General features: G+C 50.3%; 2 protein-coding genes across 3 annotated transcripts in view; both read left to right on the top strand.

The window, feature by feature from the left end:
- Positions 1 to 1,738, top strand: part of NDRG3 (NDRG family member 3) — a 71,090-nt gene extending 69,352 nt beyond the window's left edge. The window contains exon 16 of the mRNA XM_037164533.2: positions 166 to 1,738. Coding sequence (XP_037020428.1) covers positions 166 to 347 — 182 coding nt within the window. The 3' untranslated portion in view covers positions 348 to 1,738. The remainder of the gene's footprint in view (positions 1 to 165) is intronic.
- A 2,679-nt stretch (positions 1,739 to 4,417) lies between these two features.
- SLA2 (Src like adaptor 2) lies at positions 4,418 to 24,980 on the top strand. Of its 2 annotated transcripts, none has more exons than XM_037164350.2 (8): positions 4,418 to 4,717; positions 7,727 to 7,860; positions 10,573 to 10,672; positions 10,998 to 11,084; positions 13,009 to 13,112; positions 22,383 to 22,532; positions 23,171 to 23,303; positions 23,682 to 24,980. In XM_037164350.2, exons 2-8 carry the CDS (start codon positions 7,770 to 7,772, stop codon positions 23,842 to 23,844), a joined length of 828 nt encoding a protein of 275 aa, XP_037020245.2. In that variant the 5' UTR covers positions 4,418 to 4,717; positions 7,727 to 7,769; the 3' UTR covers positions 23,845 to 24,980. The 2 variants fall into 2 exon arrangements, with proteins under 2 accessions (XP_037020245.2, XP_053527380.1); XM_053671405.1 differs by having other exon boundaries at positions 7,715 to 7,860.
- The last annotated feature ends 77 nt before the right edge of the window (positions 24,981 to 25,057 follow it).

Below are 25,057 nucleotides of genomic sequence, written 5' to 3'. Positions count from 1 at the left end.
CCTCACCTAGAGCAAATAATGCAAAACGAAGATGGCTATATCTTGTCCTGGGTGTCACCTTAAATGGATTGGGAAAACTAAACATAAAGCCTTTGATGAAACTTCTGGATTGACTTGAGTTTAACCAGGGCTCCATCTTCTAGTCCTCTTGGTTCTCTTTTACAGTACCATCTGCCAGCATGACCCGGCTCGCCCGATCACGAACCCACTCAACCTCGAGTAGTATCTGCTCTGGAGAAAGTGCCTTTAGTCGATCTGTCACCAGCAATCAGTCAGATGGAACTCAAGAATCCTCTGAGTCCCCTGATGTTCTGGACAGACACCAGACGATGGAGCTGTCCTGCTAAGCTGATGCTCCTCCCCGGACCATGCAAGTCCATCCTCCCTCAGATGACCACTCCATAATATAACATTCCATCCAGCACACTGGATCTGTCTTTAACTCCTGCATGGCCAGTGACTTTCTCTCTGGTATCCTGGATTTATCATTCCCTGCCTGCCCGCCCTCTCTTTTTGTATGTTCCAGGAACCACTTCATGTCATTACTGTAACATTCCAACATCTTCAGCTGATCAGATCTTATCTTCTCTTGCCAGCTTTTTTCCCATGCTTTCTCAACTACATAGCTGATAAGATTTCTTTGATCCTGATGTATGTGTGTGAGCACGCGTGTCTGTGTGTGCATATTTCTGTGATCTTAGACATGCTTTCTTGTAGAGCTTCTGCAACAAAAAAAAAGGGACCTTTTTTGCATTTTCAATAGTATTTTTAGGGGGAATATGTGGATTTCTAGGTTGGGTAGGTCGCTGCATTCACTCTTGGTTCCAAATTGATCAACGTGATTTACAAAGTGACTTCTGGAGAGAGCAGCTCTGAGGAATGTAGAAGACCGTAATTCCGTGATTACTGTTTGGACTGTTCATTGTGACCAGTAGCAGGGAGCCTGTTACATAGAGAAGCAGGCAGGGTGGCCAGCCACCTCCTCCCATTCAAATGAATTCACACACACCATTCTGTAAATAAAAGGGAGGGAGGGACGTGTACTTTCGGAGGCTCAATAATAATGAATGAGATTCTGATGCAACATGGAGTTGTTCCCAAGGAGTGAGCGTGGCCTAATTGGACTCTCTTGGCACAGGACGGTGAAAAACAAAGTACCCGGCATTCGGCTGCTGGAACAAAACTGTCTGAGACCACTAGCAGACATCCACAAGAAATGCCCTCCAGCTCTGTGATGGAGAGTGTTTCCGTATCCCCCTAGCCCTTACTAAAAGGAGAGGTACAGCCTGGAAATTACATGGGTTGTGAGGAAATGGTCTTGGGAAGAGGAACAGACATTAACAGAGTATCGTATTTAATAAGCATAGCCTTGATTTCAGCAGACTTAAATGGAAGCTAAGTGAAATTGAGATAGAACTCATTTTTCAGAAAGATTCTTAATCCTGTGAACTCTCTTTTCTAGGAGGGATGGGGCAAGTCTGTAAGGGCAGCCTGTCCAGGTAAAACTGTGTTTAGTCCACTACTGTTATTGCTGGGCGGAGGGTGAAACCAGCTGCCCTGCAGCCAGGACCCAGCTCTTGAGGCCATCAGGATGTAAGCAGAGTGACACAGTTCCAGGTCTTAGGAAGGGCCTTTTCCGTCGTAGTGTTCGCTTTCTGCCAAGATAGGGAATACGTCACTCTGCCAGAGTATGACTTTTTACAGGTTATTAAATAAAGCTATATATGTCTCATTGTTACCCGATTGCTGGTCTTCTTTCTTTCAAGCCACTCACTGGGGCTCAGGGCGGGACCAAATTGCTGTATATGGGCTCCATGTGGGGCATTTTCACATATCGATCATTATCCCACCCAGTGAAAAGTTAAGTCTCATGATAAATAATTTACCCAAGATCATACCAAAAGCCCAGCTGGGATTGAAAGAATCCCAAGTCCACCTCACACATCCTCAGTTCCCCTCAACCCCCAAACTGTGAGAAGTTTGACTATGTGATTTGTGATGATGGGCAAGAAGCTGAAGTCTTGGGAATGCATTCCGTATGGCAGCTCTGCCTTCTGTTCAAGGTTGCTGAGCCCCGGCCCTCAGTAACGATCTGCAACCACTTGTCAGTTCTTCAGAGAGACCAGACTGTATTTCTCCAGAAGGGGCTGTCATTGTACGAATCCAAGAATAATTTCAGGAGGTCACCATCTCAAGTTTTGAACGACTCAGGAGCCGCTACTGCCAAAGTATACCGAGGCTGCTATGCCCGCGGAAGAAACTTGTGAAGTGACACAGACCCTGCTCGTTCTGGTGGAGGAGGAGCAAATGCACGTGGGCAGATGCAGGTCCCCAGGCTGAGTGCCTACCATTGCCGGTCCACAGACTCCTGGAGCTGGAGGTGGTGTGGTGGCGACAGTTCCTATCAAATTCTACCCTGCTGCAGCCCTCCCGGCCACACACTCGTTCCTCCTCTTGTTTTTGTTTCTTTCTGTTCAGTCCAAAAAAATCTTGATGTCTGCTTTGTGATAGGTAAGCAAAGTGGCCTGGTGGTACCACACATGATAATTGTGTAAACCTCTTCCATATAAATCATCTTTCCCAGTTCTCAAGGCAGCTCTGCAAAATGGGCCATGTTTTACAGACAGGGAACAGCCGAAGGGACTTTAGTAATTTGGCCAAGGTCGCCTAGCTAGGAAAAGTTCCTAGTTCTTCCAGAATTGGTATATTTTCATATTTCAGTCAGCCTTTTATTGATCACCTACTAGAGGCCAGACCTTTAGCGATTTCCTATATGTTTCCTCCTACTGACCCAGTGAGATACACACTAGTCCCATTTTGTGGATAAGAAATGGTCCCCAAACTAATAAGCAGCAGATCTAGGCTCTAAACTCATTGTTAGGTGCCTCCCTGAGTAGAAAGGAAGAATATAATGCAGGATTTCTTGAGACCAGAGACTCTGTACTTCCTACCTCATTCACGAACCTCACTTTGAGGCTGGTCTGGAAAACTTGTCAGATAGCATTAGAGTGGTACGCAGGCAGGAGCAGGAGCGCGGGCCTGTGCTCAGTTCCCTCCCCACCACGGGCCACATCATTGGCCATCACACATTCACACGTCCTGCTTCGAATTTCCTTACAGAGCGTGTACCTCCACTCTGGCTCCTTCAACTCTGCGTGCCGCGTGCCCGCCGAGTTCATCGCAAACCAAACTTCCCTGGCAGAAAGGGAGAACCTGAGCTAGGATGTGCCCCAGCTGGCCAGAACCCCCAAAAGCTGCGTAGTCAGCTGGAGTCAGCTCTATCAGTAGAGTGGGTCATTATATGCTTTATGTCTCCAGGAATACTAATCAGTCCCCCTCATGGAAAGGCAGCGAGTGTAGTTATTTAGATTTTAACAAACAGGATTTTATTTAAGTTTCAGTCACTGGCTCTGGCTGGTGTAGCTCAATGGGATTGAGCATGGGCTGTGAACCAAAGGGTCACCGGTTCAATTCTCAGCCAAGGCACATGCCTGGGTACCAGGCCAGGTCCCCAGTCTGGGCCAGGTGAGAGGCAACCACACATTGATGTTTCCCTCTCTTTCTCTCTCCCTTCCCCTCTCTAAAAATAAATAAATTTTAAAAAAAGAATTGGGTTAAAAGTTTCAGTCACTGAAGGTAACACCAGTCAAAAGCAATCATATCAAAGATTCTTGATCCTGGCTGAGTGATTTCCAAGCTAGAGTGTGTATCAGAGTCACCTAAAGGGATTGTGAAAGATTGTTGCCCGCCCCGCGCCGCCGCCCCGCCCCCCCCCCTCCCCCCCGGCCCCGTGGAGTTTTCTAATTCAGCAAGCATGTCAGCAAAGTCCTGGTTGATGCTGAGGCTGCTGGTCTGGGGACCACATTGAGAAAACCACTGCCCAAAGGTCCTGCTACTCCAAGTGTCCCCAGACCAGCAACACAGATACCACCTGGGAGTAGTTAGCAACACAGAATCTTGGATCCCGCCCCACTGAGCCTGAGTCTGCTGTTAAACGAGATCCCTGGGTGATTCCCGTACACATGAAAGGTTAGGACATACCACTTCAAGGCAGTGCTTCCCAGGCTTGCCAGTCAAAGGAATCTCTTAATGTGTCTAAAATTCAGATTCCTCTGCTGCTCCTCTGGTGACTTGCATTCAGATGTGAGAGGATCCCGGGATTCTGATACTACCAAGCCCCTCAGGTGATTGTTCTGATCGGGTAAGCATGGGAAACTTGCTCGTTTACCTCAGTTCTGTGCTCTTTGGGCAAGACCAAGCTGCTAGGCCAGGAAAAGCCCTCTCCCTCCAGGATCATGACAAGGCAGCTGCTTCTCCCCCAGAAAACAGGAACTCGGGGAAGGTGGCTCCTTGATGTCTGTGATGCCGTCAGAGGAAATGGGTGGTTGCGAGAACCACAGAGTCTGCAGATGTGAGCCGGGAGCCTCAGAGCATTCTGAGCCTTCTTCCCTGGTCCACCTGTGGTTGGAGGTTCACCTAGTCAGGGTTCCAGCCCCATCCCAGGTGTACAAACTGCCGACCGCAGGCAGGTACAGAGCTACCCAAAGCGATATGAGAACCTCTCCCTGAAGATTCTCCTAGACCAAGAGGGTCCGGGATGTCCTAGGACTAAGGATGTCGGCAGACTTGCAGAGGGCCCCCCAAGGCCCTGACCTCCCCAGCCAAAGCATTCGTCTTAGCTGAGCCCCCATTCCAAGCTTCTAATGACAGGAAACGAGTAAGTACCCTTATTTTTGTTTTCTGATGGCCTTGGGACTGTGAGGAGGGATGGTCCCCTCAGGCTGGGAGTGGGCTTTACAGTTGGGGGGAAGTGCTCAAGGAGAAGGAGTGTTTCTGCTGAGGCTGTAAGAGAGGTAGTTTCTAAAGGTCCCTGAAGGAACTGAGACCTCCCTCCTCCCCTTTTGTTCTCTTGAGAATTACTTTGCTCCCCACGGCTTGTCTGTGTGCCCAGTCTAGTCCCATCTCAGTTACAAGCTTGTTGTGTGACTTCATAGCCCTCTCTGAGCCCCAGCCTTCCAACTTCAGTGTATGAGAGGGGTCTGGGTCACAATCTGCATCAACTCCAGAGTCGTCAGCTCCTCTCAGAACGGTGGTATTTCTCAGGGGAAAGAGAGGGAGCCCAATCCAAACTCATCACTCTTACCCCAACACTGAGAAAGTATCCCTGAGCATAGAAACACAAAGAAGGGCTGAAGACCCAGCCTGCACGAATAGTGAGCTGTGTGGCAGTGAGCCTGAGGCCGTGCTCTCTGGGCCCTGGGTCTTGTAACTGAACGGGATTCAAGTGCCAATCTCTCAATGAGACGATCAAAAAAACAGTTACGGGCGTTGTGCAGACCTCAGCTGCTTTTTACTAACTCTTTCCCTCCAACCACTGGAGCACGTCCCCTAGAAAGTGCCTAGTAAGTTGTTCACCTAGTTACATAATTAATGATTAGGTTCTCACTTTTCAAAGTTTTGGCCCAAAGCTTCTCCCCTAGGCCTGCCCACCCTGTGGTCTTCATTTTGACCCCCGAGAGGCTTCCTGACCCCGGCAGGTGAAGGGAGCCAGTGGAGGGTCCTGGGGGCTCCCAGTCTGAGTGCAGTTCTGCCTCCTTCAGACCCATCCCCCAGCTCCACCTGCAGCGAGAAGAAGTTTCTGGGTTCAGTACAGTTGGTGATTGTGGTGACTTTGTCTTGCTGTAGGAGAGAAAAGGAAACTAAACTGTACTAAGCACCCGTTCTGTGCCAGGCTCCTCCACAGCCCCCCCAACCTGCCCACCCCATCACCATCCCCCAGCCCCTGCCAGTAGCCCTGTGGGCTTGGTGTTACATTTAGTTCACAGATGAGACTTGGAAAAGTTACATGCTTTTTCCGAGGTCACACAGCTTCAGCCTGGTTGGCCTACGTTAATCACCCGTGCTTCCCAGGAAAGATCTCCCCTGTGAGTCTCTGGATCCGTGTTGGCACAGTTAAGCGTAGAGCCTGTACCTCCTACTTACGGGGAAAGGCTGGGGAGCAGCAGGAACGTTGAAAACCTGACCCAAAGGGGTGCCTTCCTAGTGAGGGGCAGGAGACCTGAGGAGGCAGCATCTCGAGCTGCCAAGGCTTCAGGATCCCAAAGTCCGCAGGAAGTGGCTGTCAGGAGCCATTTCCCACTGGGCCTGTTTCATGTTAAAGACCTGCTATCCCGTGATACCGAGTTCCCTGTGGGGCTGCAGAAACAGGTGCTCGGGCACTGTCACCACACGCCGACGGCGCGGGACTGTGGAACGAGGTACACGCCTTGCACCGATCATTGTTCCTTCTTCTCTGGCAGGGTCTGTATGCCAGACAGGACTGGCCTGTGAGGCCATGGAAGCCCGTCCAGGCTAGTGACAGACACCTGTCCTCACCCAGGCATGGTGTTAGTGTTCAAAGGCTAGGAGGAGCCTGCTGTGTCTCCAAACTAGTGTGATTATGCCTGTCTCTACGGAAAAGAATGAAACAGCCCCCCCAAAAAAACACTTTAAAATAGTGTTTGAAAAAATCGGCATTACCCTGGAAACCTGGGAGTTTACATTATTTTAAGGATAAGACATCTGTCCAAGGAGCTAATAATTACTTTCTTTTTAAAAAAATATTTATATTTAGAGAGAGGGGAAGAGAAGGAGAGAAACATCAATGTGTGGTCATCTCTCAAGTGTCCCTTGCTGGTGATCTGGCCCGCAACCCAGGCATGAGCCCTGACTGGGAATCGAACTGGCGACTCTGGTTCGCAGCCTGCACTCAATCCACTGAGTCACACCAGCCAGGGCAATTACTTTCATCCATTTAGTTAATGTGTATTGAAGGGCCCAGGCCCTTAGAAAATGCTGAGAAGGCAGGCAAAGAGAGATCCTGCCTTCATTGAGCTATAAAGTAATAGTATACTAAGTAAAATCTTTACTAAATGAATAATTAAAATGGGAAGAAACACAACAGGGAGCCGAGGAAGAAAGAGAAGCCTCCCAGGAGCAGCTCTGGCGAAGTGGCACTCGGGGCGCGACACAGGAGGAGCAGGCCCCGGCCGGGCTTTTCTCACACGTTATCTCCGAGGCCCGTGTGTTCAGTATTGTTATCCCCACTTTTCAGACGAGGAAATGGAGGCAGAGAGAGAGGAAGTGGCTTGACAGTCAGCCCTCCAGAGCCTTGCAAGTCACTGTCATACAGCCTCCCAGTCATCCTACTTTGCCCTGTGACACCAATAAGTTTGCTCAGTGTCACCTTAGGTTGCGACGGTAGATCCCCCTTGCCCACTTCTAACCTGAGCCACAGATCCTGGTGTGCCTGGACTGAACTCTGCCCTGTCGTTATCCCGTCACACAGTAGCAGAAGACGATTCTAGCTCAGGCAGTGCTTCTGGGTAGACCATCAAAGGATCAGGGAGAGCTGGGGATTCAGGGAAAGCTTCTGGGATGGGGTGGGTTCTCAAGAGCCCTAAAGGGGGGAAAGGGGCATTCCAGCCAATAGCAGGGCATGCCACACGCATGCAGGCCGAGAAACAGCGCAGCGTGGCTGCAGCATAGTAAAGATGAGAGAAAGCAGGCTCCAGTGTGCAGAGAGCCTTCAGGGCCTGGGGAAAGGGCTGGAACCTGGTCCTGATGGGAGGGAAATTATTTGCCTGCATCTGCAAAGAGGTCAGCAGGGCAGAGCCAGGGAGGGAGAATGTCCGGGGGCCGGGCCTGGAGCCACACAGCTCCATCCCCATCACAGCATCTCTTTCAGATTTCTCTCGACAATGTGCTTCTGAGAGTTCTGCTAGGGAACGATGGGAAGTCAGCCCAGCAGAGGGAAAACCCTGCCAAGCCCAAGCTCAAGCACCTCTGTCCAAGACCAGGGCCCTGTACCCAAGCAACCAGGTAAGCCACAGGGCTCAGGACAGCCAGGTCTCCCCCAGGCCCCAGGAGGCTGCACAGCTTCAAGTGTCAATGAGTGACTGCTGTACACCAGGCCCTACCTGGTGCGCTGTACAGGTAGAGCTTACATTTTAGCAGTCAACATTAAACAGCCTGGTAAAGTAGAAAATGAGAGTGACAGGTGCTAACAAAGAGGGTGTGATAGTCCCCCAGATGTCTCCCAAGGCTTCCTTTCTTCTCAGCCAATTTATTGGGAGACTAAGCTGGCTACTCTTAAGACCAGTCCCACTTCTGTAGCTCTCCACACCTGCACTGTTTGTTACAGTAGCCTGTAGTCACATGCACTGTTCAAGTTTAAGTTAAGATTCATTTAAATGAAATAAAATTCAATATTCAGCTCCTCAGCCATACTAGCTGCATTTCCAGTCCATGTAGCTAGCGGCTACCTTAATTGGACAGCAAAATTATAGAACATTTCCATCATCACAGGAAGTTAGTTCTACTAGACAGTGATGCTCCAGAGTCCCTCCTCTTAGCATGAGTGGTGCCGTTAAATACTGGAAGCAAAATTAGATCTGTGACAACTGGAAAAAATGAGCACATACAGTGCTATGCTGAACCAATAGCTGTTATTTTCTAGGGTAGCCCTGACTAAAAATGCTACTTTTAAGGACAATTAGACAATCAAAATAAATTCTATGATTTTGATGTTAAAGATACAGTCCCCAGCTTGTTTCTTGTTCCCCAAAATAGCTCACAAGTTCTTTGTCAAATCACCCTGATTTGGGGTTTTGGTAATGTATTCATCAGAGTCCTGAACCACAGAACCAATAGCGTGCATGTGCGTGCGTGTGTGTAGACAGAAAATTTATTTTAAGAAACTGGCTGGTGCAGTTGCGGGGGCCTGAGAGTCTCAGATCTGCAGGGCCGGCTGGCAGGCAGGCGGGTGGCCTGGAGACCAGGGAGAGCTAAGGCTGCAGGACTCCAGAGGTCGGCCTGGAGACCAGGGAGAGCTAAGGCTGCAGGACTCCAGAGGTCGGCCTGGAGACCAGGGAGAGCTAAGGCTGCAGGACTCCAGAGGTCGGCCTGGAGACCAGGGAGAGCTAAGGCTGCAGGACTCCAGAGGTCGGCCTGGAGACCAGGGAGAGCTAAGGCTGCAGGACTCCAGAGGTCGGCCTGGAGACCAGGGAGAGCTAAGGCTGCAGGACTCCAGAGATCGGCCTGGAGGCAGAATCCCCTCTTCCCTGAAGGTCTCTCATAAGGCCTCGAACTCACTGGAAGAGGCCCACCCCCTTGCGTTTCATTCAGAGTCCACTGATTTAAATGTTAATCTCATCTAAAAAATACCTTCACCGCAACATCTAGACTTGTGTTTGACCAAATGTCTGGGCACCGTGGGTTAGCCACACTGAGACATAAAATTAACCATCACAGATCACAAGATTACTCCAAGCCAAGCAGCACTTTTAGGAGGAAGGACATGGATACACACTTACACAGAACAGAACGGGGAGACTGCAGAGCCGAGCGCCTGCCTGTTCAGTGTTCAGGCAGGAGCTGTTGGAATCTGAAAACCCCTGTGTTGGCTGGGGCTTCCTTCCCTCTCCTCAGCCCCTGCCCCCAATATCATCTCCCAATACCACTCCCACCCCCACCCCGGCCCTGCAGGCATCAAGTCCCAAAGCCCTAGGTCCTGTAGCCACTCAGTGTGCACAGAGAGCCTGGAGCCCAGCAGGCAGAGCGGAAAGAGACCTGTAAACCACACAGACCTTCACCTCATTTCCTCCAAATCAAGCCACCGGCAGCGGCCCCAAGGCTGCTCTGAGTCATGCCCAAGCTGCTGAGGCAGGGTGACCCCCGCCCTTCCCCCTCCCCCCGACTCCCCCAACCCCTGCCATGCAAGTGTCCTGCCTCTGGAATCTGAGATGAGCTGTTACCCCCTCTGCCAGGGTCTCCAGAGAAAGGACGGTCCCCTCAATAGGTTTATCTCTGGTCCCAGCAGAAGCACACATTTGGGGCAACCCCTCCCATGAGTCCTCTGTCCATCGGCCTTGCAGCCATCCAAAATCTAAGGCTTTTGAGCCAGGCCTTGTACACACCCGACCAGGGTCACAGCAGTAGACAAGACAGGCTCAGTCCCTGCCTTCAGGGACAGTCAAGTCCCAGAGGCAGGTGCTTAACCAATAATCAGTCACATTGTGTTAGACTTTGGCAGCAATGTGTTTTAAGGGATTCTGACCAAGAGTGTTAGGGAGTTTGTTAGGGAAGGCTTCCCAAAGAAAGAGCCGTTTCATCGGGGGAGTGAAGGATAAGAGTGAGTCAGCCAGGTGGAGGGGGACAGTTGAGAAGACAGCACATGCTGCTCAGCGGTTCCAAGAGGGGAAGGGGCCCTTCCTGGACACCCGGGCCCACCCTTATTGTAGGACGCCCCCATAACACTCGGTTGCATTACTTATTCAGGCAGCAGGAGTTTCCCCACACCGCGGGGTGGCCAGGCCCTGTGCTGCAGGTAGTTCAGAGAAGGAGCGATCCCCGGCTCTGAGGAGCCCCTATCTGGGGTCACCACAGGGATCTCCACGTGTGTCTGAGAGGATGTGTAAAAATCGGCCCAGGCTGCCTGTGGCGGGGCTGATGGTGGGATCCCAGAGCGCACTAGACCTCGTATCTGGAGAAAGGGCTGGCCAAGAAGGTGACCATCTCTGTCCCTCCCTCCAGAGAAGAGCGGGGCCAGAGCTGTGGCCCTGGGCAACTTCCCAGTAGGCGAGCAGGCAGAGCTGTCACTGCGACTGGGGGAGCCGCTGACCATCACCGCTGAGTAAGTCATTCCAAGGGCACCGTGTGGGATGCTCTGCTTCCTGCCCCCATACCTGAAGATGGGAGAAAGGGCTACTCTCTCCAGGAGAAAAGAACATGGCCTTTGGTGCCATGCGGCCGTGTGGCCCTGACGGTGGGATTTCAGGCAGCAGGACACACCTGCAGGGAGACGCATGGGTTGACAGACCACACAGGGGGCCCCGAGTCATGCCACCTACCGCCCAGGGGGTACCTGGATTGGCTGGTGCAAGGAAACCTGGGAAGCTCAGGTGGGATCTAGTGTGGAGGGCCCTTCTGAGAGGAGTATCCCTGCTTTCCCTCTGCAGGGACGGAGACTGGTGGACGGTGCTGTCGGAGGTCTCAGGCAGAGAGTACAGTGTCCCAAGCGTCCACGTGGCCAAAATCTCCCATGGGTGAGTTCTCACTCCAGGCCCTGCCTTAGGGGACCTTTCTGCTCTCTCTTCCCACAGGTGTAGTCCTTTATGCCTAGTCCTATGCCAGCAAAGCCGGGTATGGGCGAATCAGACCAGGCCCTGCCCTCAAGAGGAGCAGATAGCTTGCTCTCTTAGGTTGGCCTGCAAAAGGCATGAGCCAGAGGAGGAGGCTGGGGGGGTGGGGATGTGGCGGTGGAGAAGCTGAAAGGGATTTGCCAGAGATGTGAGCAGCCTGAATACATGTCCTGAGGCAAGAACACAAAGGGGCGGTGGCCCATTTCAGGGCCTGTCCTTCTGAGGGAGAGCCAGACGCAGGACACAGGGTCTCCTACAAAGCAGGAGCCATCTCTCTCCAAAAGCGAGTGACGGAAGGAACCGACTCCAGCAAATTCTCTCCAAGGGAGAGACAGGCAGTGAACTGCTTTCAGAGGGATCTTACCTGAGCAACACAGGGTCGGGAAGGTGTCCCCGTACAAATGCACTGCGGCGACAGTGGCTCTTCAGTTCTGCAAAGTGCGGCTCCAGCCCTGGAGGCCCTGCCTGGTCTTCGGCTCTGGTGAGATGGACACGGGGCTCCTGCAGTGTGGGACCTCACACAGGGCTCATCTGCACACCGGGTGAAGCCCTCCTTGCCATGGGTTTCCTGATGGCGTGGGCCGCCAACTGCTAGCGGCTCTACGTCACAGCGTCCACGGCGTGGCACTGAGTTTAAGTTGGGGAGCGTTGACTGCCTCCACGAGTGCCCTTCCCTGGCTACTCCTTCACTGACACCCTCGGGTTTCGTAGGCGTGACAGTGTTCCTACGTCAACAAGAAAGACTTGTTTTATTTACTATAAAAAGAAACTACGTTTGCTGCTGGCACCAATTAGCTTCTCTAATTTATTCACTTGGAATCAGCTCAACCCTGACTGTGGCTTTGACTGTGGAATTTCACAACATGGCACAGAGGCAGCCATTTCCATTGAATCAGCTCCTGTAGGCCTCCACTGGGATCACAGGACCTGTGACCCTGGGGACCTCTGAGGCTGATGGACTAGAAAACCAAAAAGTTCCTACAGAACTACCCTGCACTTCCCATTACAGTTAAGTCCATAGTAGACATAAGTAGACAGATAGGGGTTAAGTGAAAAGAGGAAGGAAAACGTGGGATCAGAGTGATCAACATTCCAGCACAGACAGGCACCAAGGAGCAGGGCTGTGGAAGGGCTGTGCTTTGGGAGGCACATACAGTGATCACCGAGCTGCAGGATGTGTTCCAAACTTTCAGATGCCCTGCCCTGGCCGAGTAGCTCAGTCCATCAGAGCATTATCCCCCCATGCCAAGGTTACAGGTTCAGTCCCTGCCAGGGCACGTACAAGAAGCAACCAGTGAATGCATAAATCAGTAGAACAATAAATCAGTGTTTCTCTTTTCCCTTTTCTCTCTCTCTCTCTAAAGGCAATACATTTAAAAAGTTTTAAACATTTTGAACATTTGAGTTTCAGTCTTTCTGTCCACAAATCAGCATTAATGCTAGTTATGTTTCAGTGATAATGAATAAAGGCTCACCTGCATACCTTTGGCTACAAAGTTAAACTTTAAAATATCCAAATAAAGTATTTGCTAAGCTTAAAAACACATGCACACTCAGGCAATTCTTGGAAGGGTGAAGGCTTGGAAAAGTGAGTAGCATAGAGGTGGTAGGAGACTTGGCAGTGGTGGAGAAAGGCCAAGATCCCCTAACTTGCCCCCAGCTCCCCAGACCCTTGGGAATGAGGTCTCCAGGTAGAAAAGGCTGGGGTGGAGCCCTTGGAGACCCTGAGGCCAGTTCTTCACCTCTGAGGCCCCCAGACAGGGGAGGGGTTCCTTTAGCATCTCGGCCCACTAACCCCCAGGTCGATCCGCCTCTGCTGCTTCTCCAGGTGGCTGTATGAGGGCCTGAGCCGGGAGAAAGCTGAGGAACTGCTGTTGCTGCCTGGGAACCCGGGAGGGGCCTTCCTCATTCGAGAGAGCCAGACCAGGAGAGGTGGGTAAGCTCGGCCCCAGCCTGGGCCTCTCTCTTGAATGTCAAGAGCCAAGTGTGATGTGACTGGGGGCAGAGGTCGGACACCAAGTGCGGAGGACGGAGTCAGGCAGTCTGGCTGGCCGTCTGCTATGAGGCTGCTCTGAGATCCCATGAGCAGCAATAACCTGCATCTCTAACGGGGTGCGAAAGGCCCATAATGGGGATCCAGGCTCAGCGATGCTTGACAGCCCGTGCAATGGAGGGTAGTTGCAGGATTTCCTTCCCTGACCAGCAGTGGTTTCTCCCTCCCCAAGACACAGCATGGTCCTGCTCTCTTGGAAGAAAGCAGACAAACTGACAAGGTCTCTGTGCTTTGGAGCACCAGCCAGTCAGAGCCAGAAAACCCTGTGGAAGTCATCTCGTGACCTTCCTCCCTCAGCTGTTCACATGGCGGAGGAGGACCAGAGTCGTGGGCCCTGCCATGCTGTAGTCATTTGGGACTTCTCCCACCTCAGCTGCAGGGCCTGTGCAAATGAAACACTATGCAAAGTTGATGGAGCCTGTCTCTGACGCCTTGTCCCCTCTGAGCTGCTGTCCTCAGGCCCTTGCAACAGAGGCAGAGAGGGACGTTGAAGGAGTGGCAGCGCCCACATTTGTGTTAGGCCCTCTCAGTTTCTTCAAACAGCCCTGTGGGGGTGGTTCTTCCATTGTCCTCATTTTATAGATGAGGAAACTGAGGCTCAGAGAAGAGAAACAGTTTGCCTGTGGAGCTCAGCGCTGGGATTCAAACCCAGCTGGGGTTCATCTCACTTTAAACACCCAAGAAAGGCCCACACGTGACAGTCACGTTGGGACTGCGAGCACAGTGGTGGCCTGGAGAGGGGATGCTCGGAAGTGAGGACCAGCTTCCTGTCCGACTTTGAACCAGCTGTGATGGGCAGTGGGGGTCCTTCACTCTCAACTCAATCTCCCTCCTGGGGCTCCTCCAGCGAGCCCTTACCTCTCCTCCCCTTCTTCATGGAGCTCCTGGGCTGACTACTCCCCAGCCTTCCTGCTATTTCCAGGCAGAGTGGGCATCCCACCCTCATGCACACCCATCAGCTCTCTGGGGTGGGGGTGGGGACTGGGTCCGAGGGTTGCAGCTGCAAACAGGAAACCGCAGCGGTGGTGCCTACGTGGGTCAGGGTGTGTAGACAGGGCCCCAGTGAGCACTGAAAGCCACAGGAAGTGCTTCGAGCTCAGCTCTGCCCCTCTTCTCTGGCCCAGTTCAACCCCAAGAACATGCTGACCAGCCCTGTTGCTTCTCTGCCCCTTTCCTGAGAAGGCACATAGAGCTGAGAAATAAAGGAGAAAGCAGGTGAGGATCCACATTGTTACTGAGATTAAGGTTAGATTTGACTCTGAGCTTGCCTGTAGCCAACACCATGGTGATAGATCAGAATGTAGCTCTCTCAGTATCAAAAAAGGAAGAAATTCACTAATTCTGCAGGAAAGGCAGATGTTTCCCTGGTAGTAACTTCTAATCTCTCATCTGGGGCTTCCTTTTGGACAGTTTGTCAAGCTGGAGGCCATTACTCATCTGTGGGCCAAGAAATCAGTTTGGTTCAGTTGTTAGTGACCAGTGGGTCTCAGAGTTGGGCAGGCAGCAGAATCATCTGGAAGGCTGGTTAGAACAAAGAACTGGCCCCACACCCAGCAGTTCTGATTTGGTAGTTCAGGGCTGAGCTCTGAGAATCTGCCTGTCTGACAAGTTCCCAAGTACTGCTGCTGCTGCTGCTGCTGGTCTGGGGACCACACTTTAAGAACCGCTGATCTAGACCTTGGCTGCACATTGGAATTGTCTGTGGGAGTTTTATAAACTACTGATGCCCGCACCCACCCCCAGAATTTCTGATTTAATAGGTCAGGGGTTTGGCCTGGGTCCTGGAATCTGTAAAAGCCCCCCAGGTGGTGATTCCATGTTTTTTCTTCTTTCTGGTCTGCTTGTTCATTTATTTGTTTGTTTTACGTTCCAGATATAAGTGAAATCATATAGCATTTGTCTTTCTCTGTCTGATTATTTCACTCAGCACAATACCCTCTGGGGCCATCTGCGTTGTTGCGTATGTCAAGATTTTGTTCTTTTTCTTTTTTTATGAATGAGTCATATTCCACTGTATATATGCACCATTTCTTCTTTGTCCACTCATCTGTTGATGGGCACAGAGGTTGCTCCCATATCTTGGCTGTTGTAAACAATGCTGCAGTGAACAGATGGATGCGTGTCTTTGTGATTTCGCTGATTCTGAGGTGCAGCCAGGGTGGAATCCCAGGGCTGTGTAATCCCCTGATTTAGTGGATCTGGACCACTGAGTGAGATGAAGCACAGCAGAAAACACGAGAGGGCATCACTGAGGTTGGGGAAAAGATTGCTCTCATCAGACTTTTGTTTGTGTCCTGGGTCATAGTGTAAAATTTCGTACTGTGGTTTGTGGTCAAAGGAAGTTTAACACCGCAGCTCTGGGGGCCCGAGTGACGTTGGGGAGCCGCACTTCTCAGGCCTCAGCACACAGGAATCGTCCGGCGGGGCCCTATGGGGCTGCCTCTTTTTTAAGTTATGCTTCCGTGGGTTTTATGTATTTCTTTTTACAGAGGCGTGAAGGGAGGGAGAAAGGGAGAGAAACACCCAACATGTGAGAGAGACCTCGGTTGGTTGCCTCTCACGCACCCCCAACTGAGAACCTGGTCTGCAACCCAGGCTTGTGCCCTGACTGGGAATCAAACCAGTGACTTTCAGCTTGTAGAACAATGCCCAGCCCACAGAGCTACAGCAGTGAGGGCAGTGCAGTCTCGAGCCCCGCCTCAGACCTACCGAATGTTGGCCCAGCGGTCAGAGATCTGCTTCCTTCACAATGCCCCCACCCTTCCATGGTGCCTATGTTCTTTAAGTCTGACAACACACTTCCAATCAAGGGAATCCAGAATTAAATATTGAGAGACCATGTGTTTTACTTTTATACAGTGTGTCTTGTCATATGTAACGGTGGTTAGCTGTTGACTAAATGAGTGATATTAGAACCAGCTATTCTTCCGCCCAAGGTCCAGATGTACCACTGGGAAGGGAATTCTGCATGGGATTCGAGCCTGTGGTGTGTCGACAGAGGAGGGAGGCCTGGGGCCTGTGAGTTCCCAGGAGCCCTACTCAGAGGCTGGAGTGGGGAGGGGAAAGCCCCCCCGACCCCATTTCGTCAGAGTCCCTCTGGCATACCTGACTGTGTTCTAGGCTGGGGGACGCTGGGGCAGGGCCCAAGTCAGGTCCAAAACCTTGGTCTGCGAAGGGGCACTGAAGACTTTGTGGAGGTCACAGGATTGTTCCAGAGGTCAGCATTAGGGCCAGGCCCCAACAGCATCATCCCCTTGCTTTCCTGCCGTCCTACTATGTGTCTGTTCTGTGCTGGGTGCTGCAAAGGCAATTGATGAGTAAGACATGCTTCCTGCCACTGAGGAGCTCACCTCTGTCACCCTGTCAGGAAACACTTAGTGTGCATCTCCTGGGGGTCAGGCCTGCTAACTCATGGTTCCTGACCTCAGGCTGCAGACAGTGGAGGGTCCAGGTTCAGCCTCCTCAGGGCTGTCAGCCTCTCAGAGACCTCAGCAGCAGGAGGTCAGGGGGATCCTGCTGAGTCCACCTCCCACACAGCTCCTAGACTGAGCCCACTGTGGACCCCACCCTTCCTCCTGGCATCGTCACAGGAACACCTGGGAAAGCGTGGTGCCTGAGCCCAGAGGTCCCTGCAGGCCAGGCTGTGACATTGCTAGGCCTTCCGAAGCCTTTCCAGGATGTGAGGACTTCAGATTTGGACAGGGAGGGTTCTGAGTAGGGGAATGATATGAACTAATCCCCCCCAACTGCTGTGAAGAGAATTTGGCAGGGGTAGGGTGGAACTGGGAAGCCACGTGGGAACTCACTGCAGGTTCCACCAGGTGAGAAGTGGTCAGATTCTGTGTTCTGAATGTAGCCAGCAGGGTTTTTTGTTGGGTTGGATGTGAGGTTTGAGAGGCAGGCAGTAGTCAAGGATGAGTCCAGCGTGAGGGACTTAGTAGTGATGAATAGTGCTGCTGTTTTCTGAGAGAGGGGGACAACTCAGAACCATCCCTTGGGAGGCTCATGGTTGGTTTTGTGTATGTGGGGCAGGGGGAGGGGCAGGGTTGAGGGACAGATGATGGCAGAGCAGGACTCTTGGTGCCACAAAGCACTGGTGCCTGGGCAAGCCTAGAGCTGGGGCTTCTCTTAGGCAGAGAGGGTGTTGTGGAGAAGGAGTTGTTTGAGCAGAACAGAGTTGTAAAGGGAGGGACAGGGGTTACTCAGGTGGAACAGGGTTATATATAAAAGTAACAGTGCAAGCAAAGGGCCAGGGGTCTGATAAGGGTTATCAGGTGCTTGCTATGTGCCAGACAGTGCTAAATGTTTTACCAACTTTACCACCTGAATCCTCACAGTGATCTGGTCAGACGGGACAATCATTGTCACTCTTTACAGATGAAGAAGCAGATCTGAGAGGTTAAGTAATGTGCATTAAAGACACAGGTAGGGGGATGGCGTTATAGATGTGGCTCTTTGTGTGATCTGAACCTGGGGAGTCTGAGTTAGAAAGGTGATGTCCTGGAACTGGGAGACAGCAGTAGGTACTTGGGACTGGCTGGAATGTGCAGGGAGAAGGTAGGATACCAGGCACATAGGCCAGTCACAGATGGCCTGGGTAGGTGACCTGTCCCCACAATGGGGTTGATAGGTCTCTATGGCTGAAGAACCATGCAGAGGATGTAGGGACTTGGTCATCTGGTTTAGTTGGTTGGTTGTCCTCTGGGGCCTATTTTCAGATATTCAGCCCTTTCTAAATAGAGGTTTTTTCAAGGTCACAGCACAGTTCCATAAGAGACTCTTCTTAGAAGTACAGAGGTCAGGGAGCTCTAGAATCAGATAGAGAACAAAGAAAAGGAAGCATGGACCCTACTCCACCCTTCTCTTTGTACCCTGTACCTTGCAAAATTTACTTGTTAGTTCTAGTAGCTTTTTTTTATAGATTTCTTAGGATTTTCTACATATATGATCACATCCTCTGTAAATGCAGTATATGTTCCAATCCATATATCTTCTATTTCTTTTTCTTGCTTTATTGCACTGGCTAGGACCTCTAGTATGAATGAAGTGGTGAGAACATTTTTGCTGTTCCCAATGTCAAAAAGATATCCAGCAAAGTGCAGAGAAGGAGAGCCTTTATTCAGGTGAAGCAAGTTGCAAACCAGGGAAATGCAGTTTCTGGTGGAAACTGAAAGGGCACTCTGCTGAGACAAAGGGGAGGTCGCCTTTTATAGAGAAACTTCCCAATCGGCCCACTTTTATGCCAATGAGGTTTTCAAATTTATACAGTTCTGATTGGTCATTATAGGACAGTTCTGATTGTTTGGTATAGCTGCAAATGAGAATACAATTGTGCAGTTCTGATTGAACAGGGCAGGTTTCAGTCCATTGGTTGAGAGACAGTACCAGAGCCCTGTCTGATGTGGCTGAGCTCATTGGAGCGTCGTCCCATAAACTGAAAGGTTGTGGATTTGATTCCCAGTCATACCCAGGTTCCCAGTTGGAGCGCATATGAGAAGGCAACCAACTGATGTTTCTCTCTCTCACATCAATGTTTCTCTCTCTATGAAAAAATGTCCTCAAGTGAGGAAGGGAGGTTCAGGGGAGGGGGGAGAGGGGGGGGAGAAAGGGAAAGAGAATACCAGGATCTCCCTGCAGGGACTGACTCAGCATAAACAAGCAGGGTACAGTATGGGCAGCTGAGAGGTCAGTCTGAGGTTCTTCCTCCTGTACAGAGTGAGAAGCACCTGTCAACAAGTGGCCACTAGGCTCTTATTCATATAATTTCATAGAACTAGCAATAAGAAACTATTATACTTTTTGTTTTAAAGATTTACTTAAATCTTTAAGGGGGATGAAGGGAGAAAAAGAGGAAGAGAAATATCAATGTATGAGAGATACATCAGTCGGTTGCATCTCACACCCCCCCAACTGGGGAACTGGCCCGAAACCCAGGCATGTGCCCTGACTGGGGATGGAAGCAGCGACATTTCAGTCTGCAGGCCAGTGCTCAGTCCACCGAGCCACACCAGCCAGGGTGCCATAATGTATTTTATGTATTGCTGGATTTAATTTGATAAGTTTATGAAGGATTTTTTGTGTATACATATATGAAGGATATAGGTCTATATTTTTCTTGTAATGTCTGGTTTTTACATCAAGGTGATGCTGGCCTCATCAAATGGGAGGGGAAGTGTTCTGGCATTTGTTTTCTTAAAGAATTTGTGTGAAATTGGTATTATTTCTTCTTCAAATGTTTGACAGAGCTTACTAGTGAAGCTGTCTGGACCTGGTCTTCTTTATGGGAAGTTTGAAAATTATAAATTATTCTTCATTTCATCCAAGTTGTGGAGTTTACTGGTGTAAAGTGGCTCATATTACGCCCTTATTACCCTTGTAATGTGTGTAGGGCCTGTAGCGATGTCCCCTCTCCGTCCCGACATTGGTACTCTGTGTGCTCCCTTTTTCCTCATTAGTCTAGTTTGAGGTTTATCAATCTTACAAATCTTTTTTTGAAGAATCAGCATTTGATTTGATTTCTCTCTATTATTTTTCTTTTTATTTTTGCTTTATCTTTCCTTCTTTCTACTTAAAATTCTTATATGTGTAGCTTTTTAAGGTGGAAGTTTATTTTATACTTTTTTTTCCTTTAAATGTAAACATGTAAAGCTAGAAACGCACCCTTAAGTACTGACTTAGCTGTGCTCACGGATTTTGTTTTTGTTCTGTTGTGATCAGCAAACAAACCTTTAATGATTTCATCTTTTTAAATTGTTTCTACAGCCCAGTCTGAAGTCCACCTCAAATATTCCATATGCACTTGAAGGAAAATGTGCAGCCTTGATAAGTGCAGTGTCCTGTGTGAATTAAGTCGAATTGGTTGATTGTATTGTTCACGTCTTCCGTAGCCCTACTGATTTTCTGTCCTATCAAGTTCTGAGAGAGGAATGCTGAAATTTCCAATTATAATTATGGTTATCTATTTTGTTTCTGTTTATTCTGTTACTTTTGCTTCATATAATTTGAATCTCTGTAATTGGGTACATACAAACTCAAGGGTTTTTTTTAGATTTTATTTTTAGACAGAGGGGCAGGGAGGGAGAAAAGCAGGGAAACATCAATGTCTGGTTGCCTCTCATGAGTCCCCTGCTGGGAACTGGCCTGCAACCCAGGCATGTGTCCTGACTGGGAATCAAACTGGCAACCCTTTGGTTCGCAGGGTGGCACTCAATCAAGATTTTGTAGGTCTTCTTGGTATGTCCCTCATATCCCTGGTAATACTGTTGGTCTTGAATTCTACTTTGTCTGGTATTAATATAACCACTCCAGCTTTCCTCTGGTTAATGTTTACATGATATATATTTTACTTTTAGCCTGGGTCTTAATATACAAAATACATTTATGATATAGTTAGGTCTTGCTTTTTTTTAATGCAGTTTGAAAATCTCTGCCCTTTCATTGGAGTGTTTAATTCACTTTCTCAAAAATAAATGCTTCCTGCCCTGGCTGGTGTAGCTCAGTGGATTGAGCACAGGCCCGAGAAGCAAAGGGTGGCCAGTTCCATTCCCAGTCAGGACACATGCCTGGGTTGCAGGCCAGGTCCCCAGTAGGGAACACATGAGAGGCAACCACACATTGATGTTTCTCTCCCACTCTTTCTCCTCTCCTTCCCCTCTCTCTAAAAATAAGTAAATAAAATATTTAAAGTAAAATAAAAAAATAAATTCTTCCTAAAACTAATCAGTGCCTGCGGGCTGGGATTCATCCCTGCCTCTTGTTAGCGTTCCACAGAGAGAGGGTAACTGACGGGCTTACCGCCTCCTCCGGGTTGTCCGTGACACAGTTTCCCGTGTCACATTTGTGAGGAGGGAATAACTGTACCTGCCTCATTGGGTGGTTGTAAGAATTAGATGAGATAATCCATATAAGGCACATAGTTACACAGAATAAATGAAAGCTACAGATGGTTTTAGATCATTAGATGATAGTAATAACGGAATTTTACTATTTCACTGAGCACTGTCTTCCTACTTGGCTTTGATGGAGTGTTGACTTAAGAAATGAACCCCACCTTAGCTATCAAGGTGGAGTATGCATCCTTCTCTGCTGAAAATTACTGGAGACCTGTGTATTACAATGATTTTACAGTTTTTTTCTATATTTTTCAAGCATGTGCTTTCTTTGTTTGGCCAGTTTTGTAAAACTTTTATTGAAATCCAAGAAACTGTGCACTTTAAATGTGTGCGTTTTATTATATGTAAATTATACCTCAATGAAGTTGATTTTAAAAACTAAAAAAAAAAAGCAAAACTGGAAAAATTCTGCCAAATCCCTGTATATACTGTACATATATAAAGACTAATAAGAAAACCAGCATCCAGGTGCCCAATTACCAGGTTAACTGTACGGTCCCTCGGAAGCCCCTTGTGTACATGTCCCTGATAATCAGTTATTTTCTTTATAGCTTCGCCATACACCCGTAATAGTTTGACTGCCTTTGACCTTTATATAAATAGAATCATGCAGAGTGTATGCTTCTGTGACTCGCTGCTTCTGCTCATTATTGTTGAGGTTTAGCTGTGCTTATGTTTCGTTGTTATTAACTCACTGCTGTGTGGTCTCGCACTGTATCATCCACCATCCTGTTGAGTGCATGTGGGCTGTTCGCGGGCTTTTCCCAACAGCGCTGCTATGAATATTGTTCATGCCTTTCTAAGGGAACACCCTGGGACAGAGCTGCTGGGCTGTGAGTACTACTAGTTCATGCCAGCTGCTTCCAGAGTCGCGTGTACCACTGCTTTTCTCCAGCAGGGTGAGGGAGTTCCTCTCTCCATGTCCTTGCCAACATCTCTGACACATTTGCACGTTCTGACTCTCCTGCCCACCTGGGTCTTTCTAACAGCCAATGCTGAGTGTTCATTTAAACTGTGCCAGGCTCTGTACCGAGGGCTGCGTGTCTGTGATCTCATTTCATCTTCACAAGAGCCCTACCTGTTAGATACGTACTGTCATTTATGACCCAGAGAGCAAGACTTTGTCCTTCCCTGCCCACTTGTCTTCTGCATGGGCTCAGGGCTATTCTCTGTGGCCACCTCACCTCTTCCTCCTCCCAGCCAGGGCAGGGCCGTCCCGAAGGGCCTCAGTCCCACCGTGGACCCTTTCCTCCTCAGGTTGTTACTCCCTGTCAGTCCGCCTCAGCCGCCCTGCATCCTGGGACCGGATCAGACACTACAGGATCCAGCGCCTTGACAATGGCTGGTTGTACATCTCGCCGCGCCTCACCTTCCCTTCACTGCAGGCCCTGGTGGACCATTACTCTGGTATGGCCTCCCCCTGCCTCCATGAGAGTAGGCTAGGATTCGGGTTGTAGGGGTCCCTGTGTCCTTAGACATGTCACCTGGAAAAATATCCAGACAGACGGAAGAAGGGCCTCCCCTATCTTCGTGCCAGTCCCTGAACCTAGAAACGCAGGCTGGCAGCCCCCCATCCCACGCCCTGACAGAGCCACAGACCCACCGTGTAAGCGCAGGCCCGTAACTCGCCCACCACTGTGTTCTGAGTCAAAGCTTTCTCTCCCCCAAGAACTAGGCCCCCATCTGTTGCTGTTGTGGAATTCAGTTGATTCTTAGCATTTTCTGGTGCCTGTGCAGTAACAGGCAGTGGTACTGGCACGACAAGCGGAGATGGAGCCTCCCCAGGCACTGTCCTAGCCAGAGACTGGGCTCAAAGGGGCCTGTCAACTTACCCCAAATCACAGTCAGTTCAGTCTCCCCAGACGTAGCCCAGGATGACTTGATATCTCAGCTTGTAGGAGACCGACAGCTTGGAGTTATGCCCTGTAACTAACTCTTTAGACCACGCTCCATCTGCCAAGGTAGAGGTGTCGGGGAGGGTGGGGCTGTCGGGGAGGAAAGCAGGGCTGGAGTCCACGTGTCAAGGGTCTAGGTCTCTTTCTCAGAGCTGGCGGATGACATCTGCTGCCTCCTCAAGCAGCCCTGTGCCCTGCGGAGAACCGCCCCAGTCCCTGGCAAAGACATACCCCTACCAGTAACTGTGCAGACGGAGCCCCTCAACTGGAAAGAATTGGACAGGTGAGGGGACGCCTGGAACATGAAGGCAGAACAAAGGAGTTAGAATTCACCCCTGGAAACCCACAACCCAGAATGAGCCTGTCACCTGTGGGGATCCGGGAGCCAGTGAGCACTGACGGAGTCCTCAGAGGCCAGCCCAGGCTCAGCACGGGTAGGGGGCGGCGAGGACGAGGGGGTGGCCAGGACGAGAGGGAGGCCAGACAAGATGGGGTAGAACGAAGAGCCCCAGTCCCGAGGGGAGAAGTCAAGCTGGGGTTTCACTTGATAGGGAATGGGGAGCCACTCCAAACTTTCCAGCAGGAGGGACTTAAAGATGGTGAGCGGTGTGGTGAGTTCAGGACAGTGCTCCTTGACCCGGCTCTTTTCCACTCTCCGTAGCTCCCTCCTGTTCTCTGAAGCTTCTGCCTCAGGGGAGGCGGCCCTGCTCAGCGAGGGGCTCCGGGAGGCCCTCAGCTCCTACATCAGCCTGACCGATGACATCCTGGATGATGCCAAAGCCCAAAGCAAAGGCCGAAAGGGGAACCAGTGCTACAGCACCTAGGACACCACCACGGCTCAGCCTGAGCACCCAGAGGCAAGGCTGTGTGCCACTGGGGAGGGAGGGGCACAGAGGCACAGTCGGGGTCCACCTGTTCCCTCTGCTCCTTCCTCTCAGCCCTAAGAAGTCATAGCCTCCTCCCAGTGCCATGACCCTGCCGGCAACCTCTGGTTCACACACAGACCGACTGAGGACAGGGCCAGGGCTCCAAAGAGACTGAACTCCCTCTGCAGCCTGAAGCAGTCGGTGCCCAAGTTTGAGTATTCCAGCACATCCTCCTCTTCAGCCAGTAGAGTCCCACTCAAACCCCCTCCCTGCTAACCAGTCCCACCCAAAAGGTAGAAACCACCACTAGCATCAAGAAAAAAAATCCAAATTTACAAGGGACAGGAAAGCAGAGGAGACAAGACAGCTTACCAGAGCAGCAGAATCTGGGCTGTCCAGCCACCCCCTGACCCCAAAGCAAAAAAGCAAGAGCCCTGTCAGTCCATGTCCTCAAATGTCCCCATCAAGCCCTTTCTCTGGACCACGGTAGCTCTTTACTTCATTTTGCAGCTTGTCATTTGGACCTGGCCAAGCCTTACCAGCGTTGCCATCTGGTGGCCCAATGCAAAATGACACCTGAGCCTCACACACTGTGATATCAATTCCGTGTGGTCCTTCTGCTGAGCAGGAGCTCCAGGGTGTTGGGAGGCGTTAAGCCCTCTGTCTCCAAAGCCAAGGCCTCAGCCTACCAAGGCCTCAGCCTAAACCCATAAAGGGAGAGAGGCCAGGATGAAGCTGCTAAGGGAGCAGGGAGATGGAGAGGGATGTGTGATGGGAGGGCACTGCCTGTAGTGTTCCTACTAGGCTCTCAGGTTAGAGGTGAGGTGGGAAAGGCTTTACCAGGTATCAACAGGTTGTTGATTAAAGATTTGATTTATTCAAGTATCTGAAAACATTCTACAATGGAAACTGTTACTAGATGCTGCGTGTACTGTGCCGTAAACCACGCACACACTGCCATGCTGTTTTCAGAAGACTTGAGATGCCGCTGATAGTTTAAAAACTGTACACCTGATGGAGAAGTGAGGAAGACAATTTAATATTTCATCCGGATCCAGATTTGCATAAAATTAAACGGCAGCTCCATTTGCAAATAGGTGTTTCATGATGGTATCCAAGAAGAAATGGTTGGTGATAGACAATTCAGAAGTGCTTCCCCCAAGCATGGATG

Source organism: Artibeus jamaicensis, unplaced genomic scaffold (genome assembly GCF_021234435.1).
Source record: "Artibeus jamaicensis isolate MK-2021 breed Jamaican fruit bat unplaced genomic scaffold, CSHL_Jam_final contig_685, whole genome shotgun sequence".
In the NCBI taxonomy this organism is placed as follows: Eukaryota; Metazoa; Chordata; class Mammalia; order Chiroptera; family Phyllostomidae; genus Artibeus; species Artibeus jamaicensis.
Note: the sequence above shows the minus strand (reverse complement) of the source record. Positions and strands in the feature narration are given on the sequence as shown.

What these genes read in the sequence shown, in the direction of transcription:
- SLA2 (XM_037164350.2), top strand. Translation starts at nt 7,770, where the DNA reads ATGGGAAGTCAGCCCAGCAGAGGGAAAACCCTGCCAAGCCCAAGCTCA. An exon ending in CCCTGTACCCAAGCAACCAG is followed by an intron (nt 7,861 to 10,572) that starts GTAAGCCACAGG and finishes CCCTCCCTCCAG; the next exon opens with AGAAGAGCGGGGCCAGAGCT. An exon ending in CCGCTGACCATCACCGCTGA is followed by an intron (nt 10,673 to 10,997) that starts GTAAGTCATTCC and finishes TTCCCTCTGCAG; the next exon opens with GGACGGAGACTGGTGGACGG.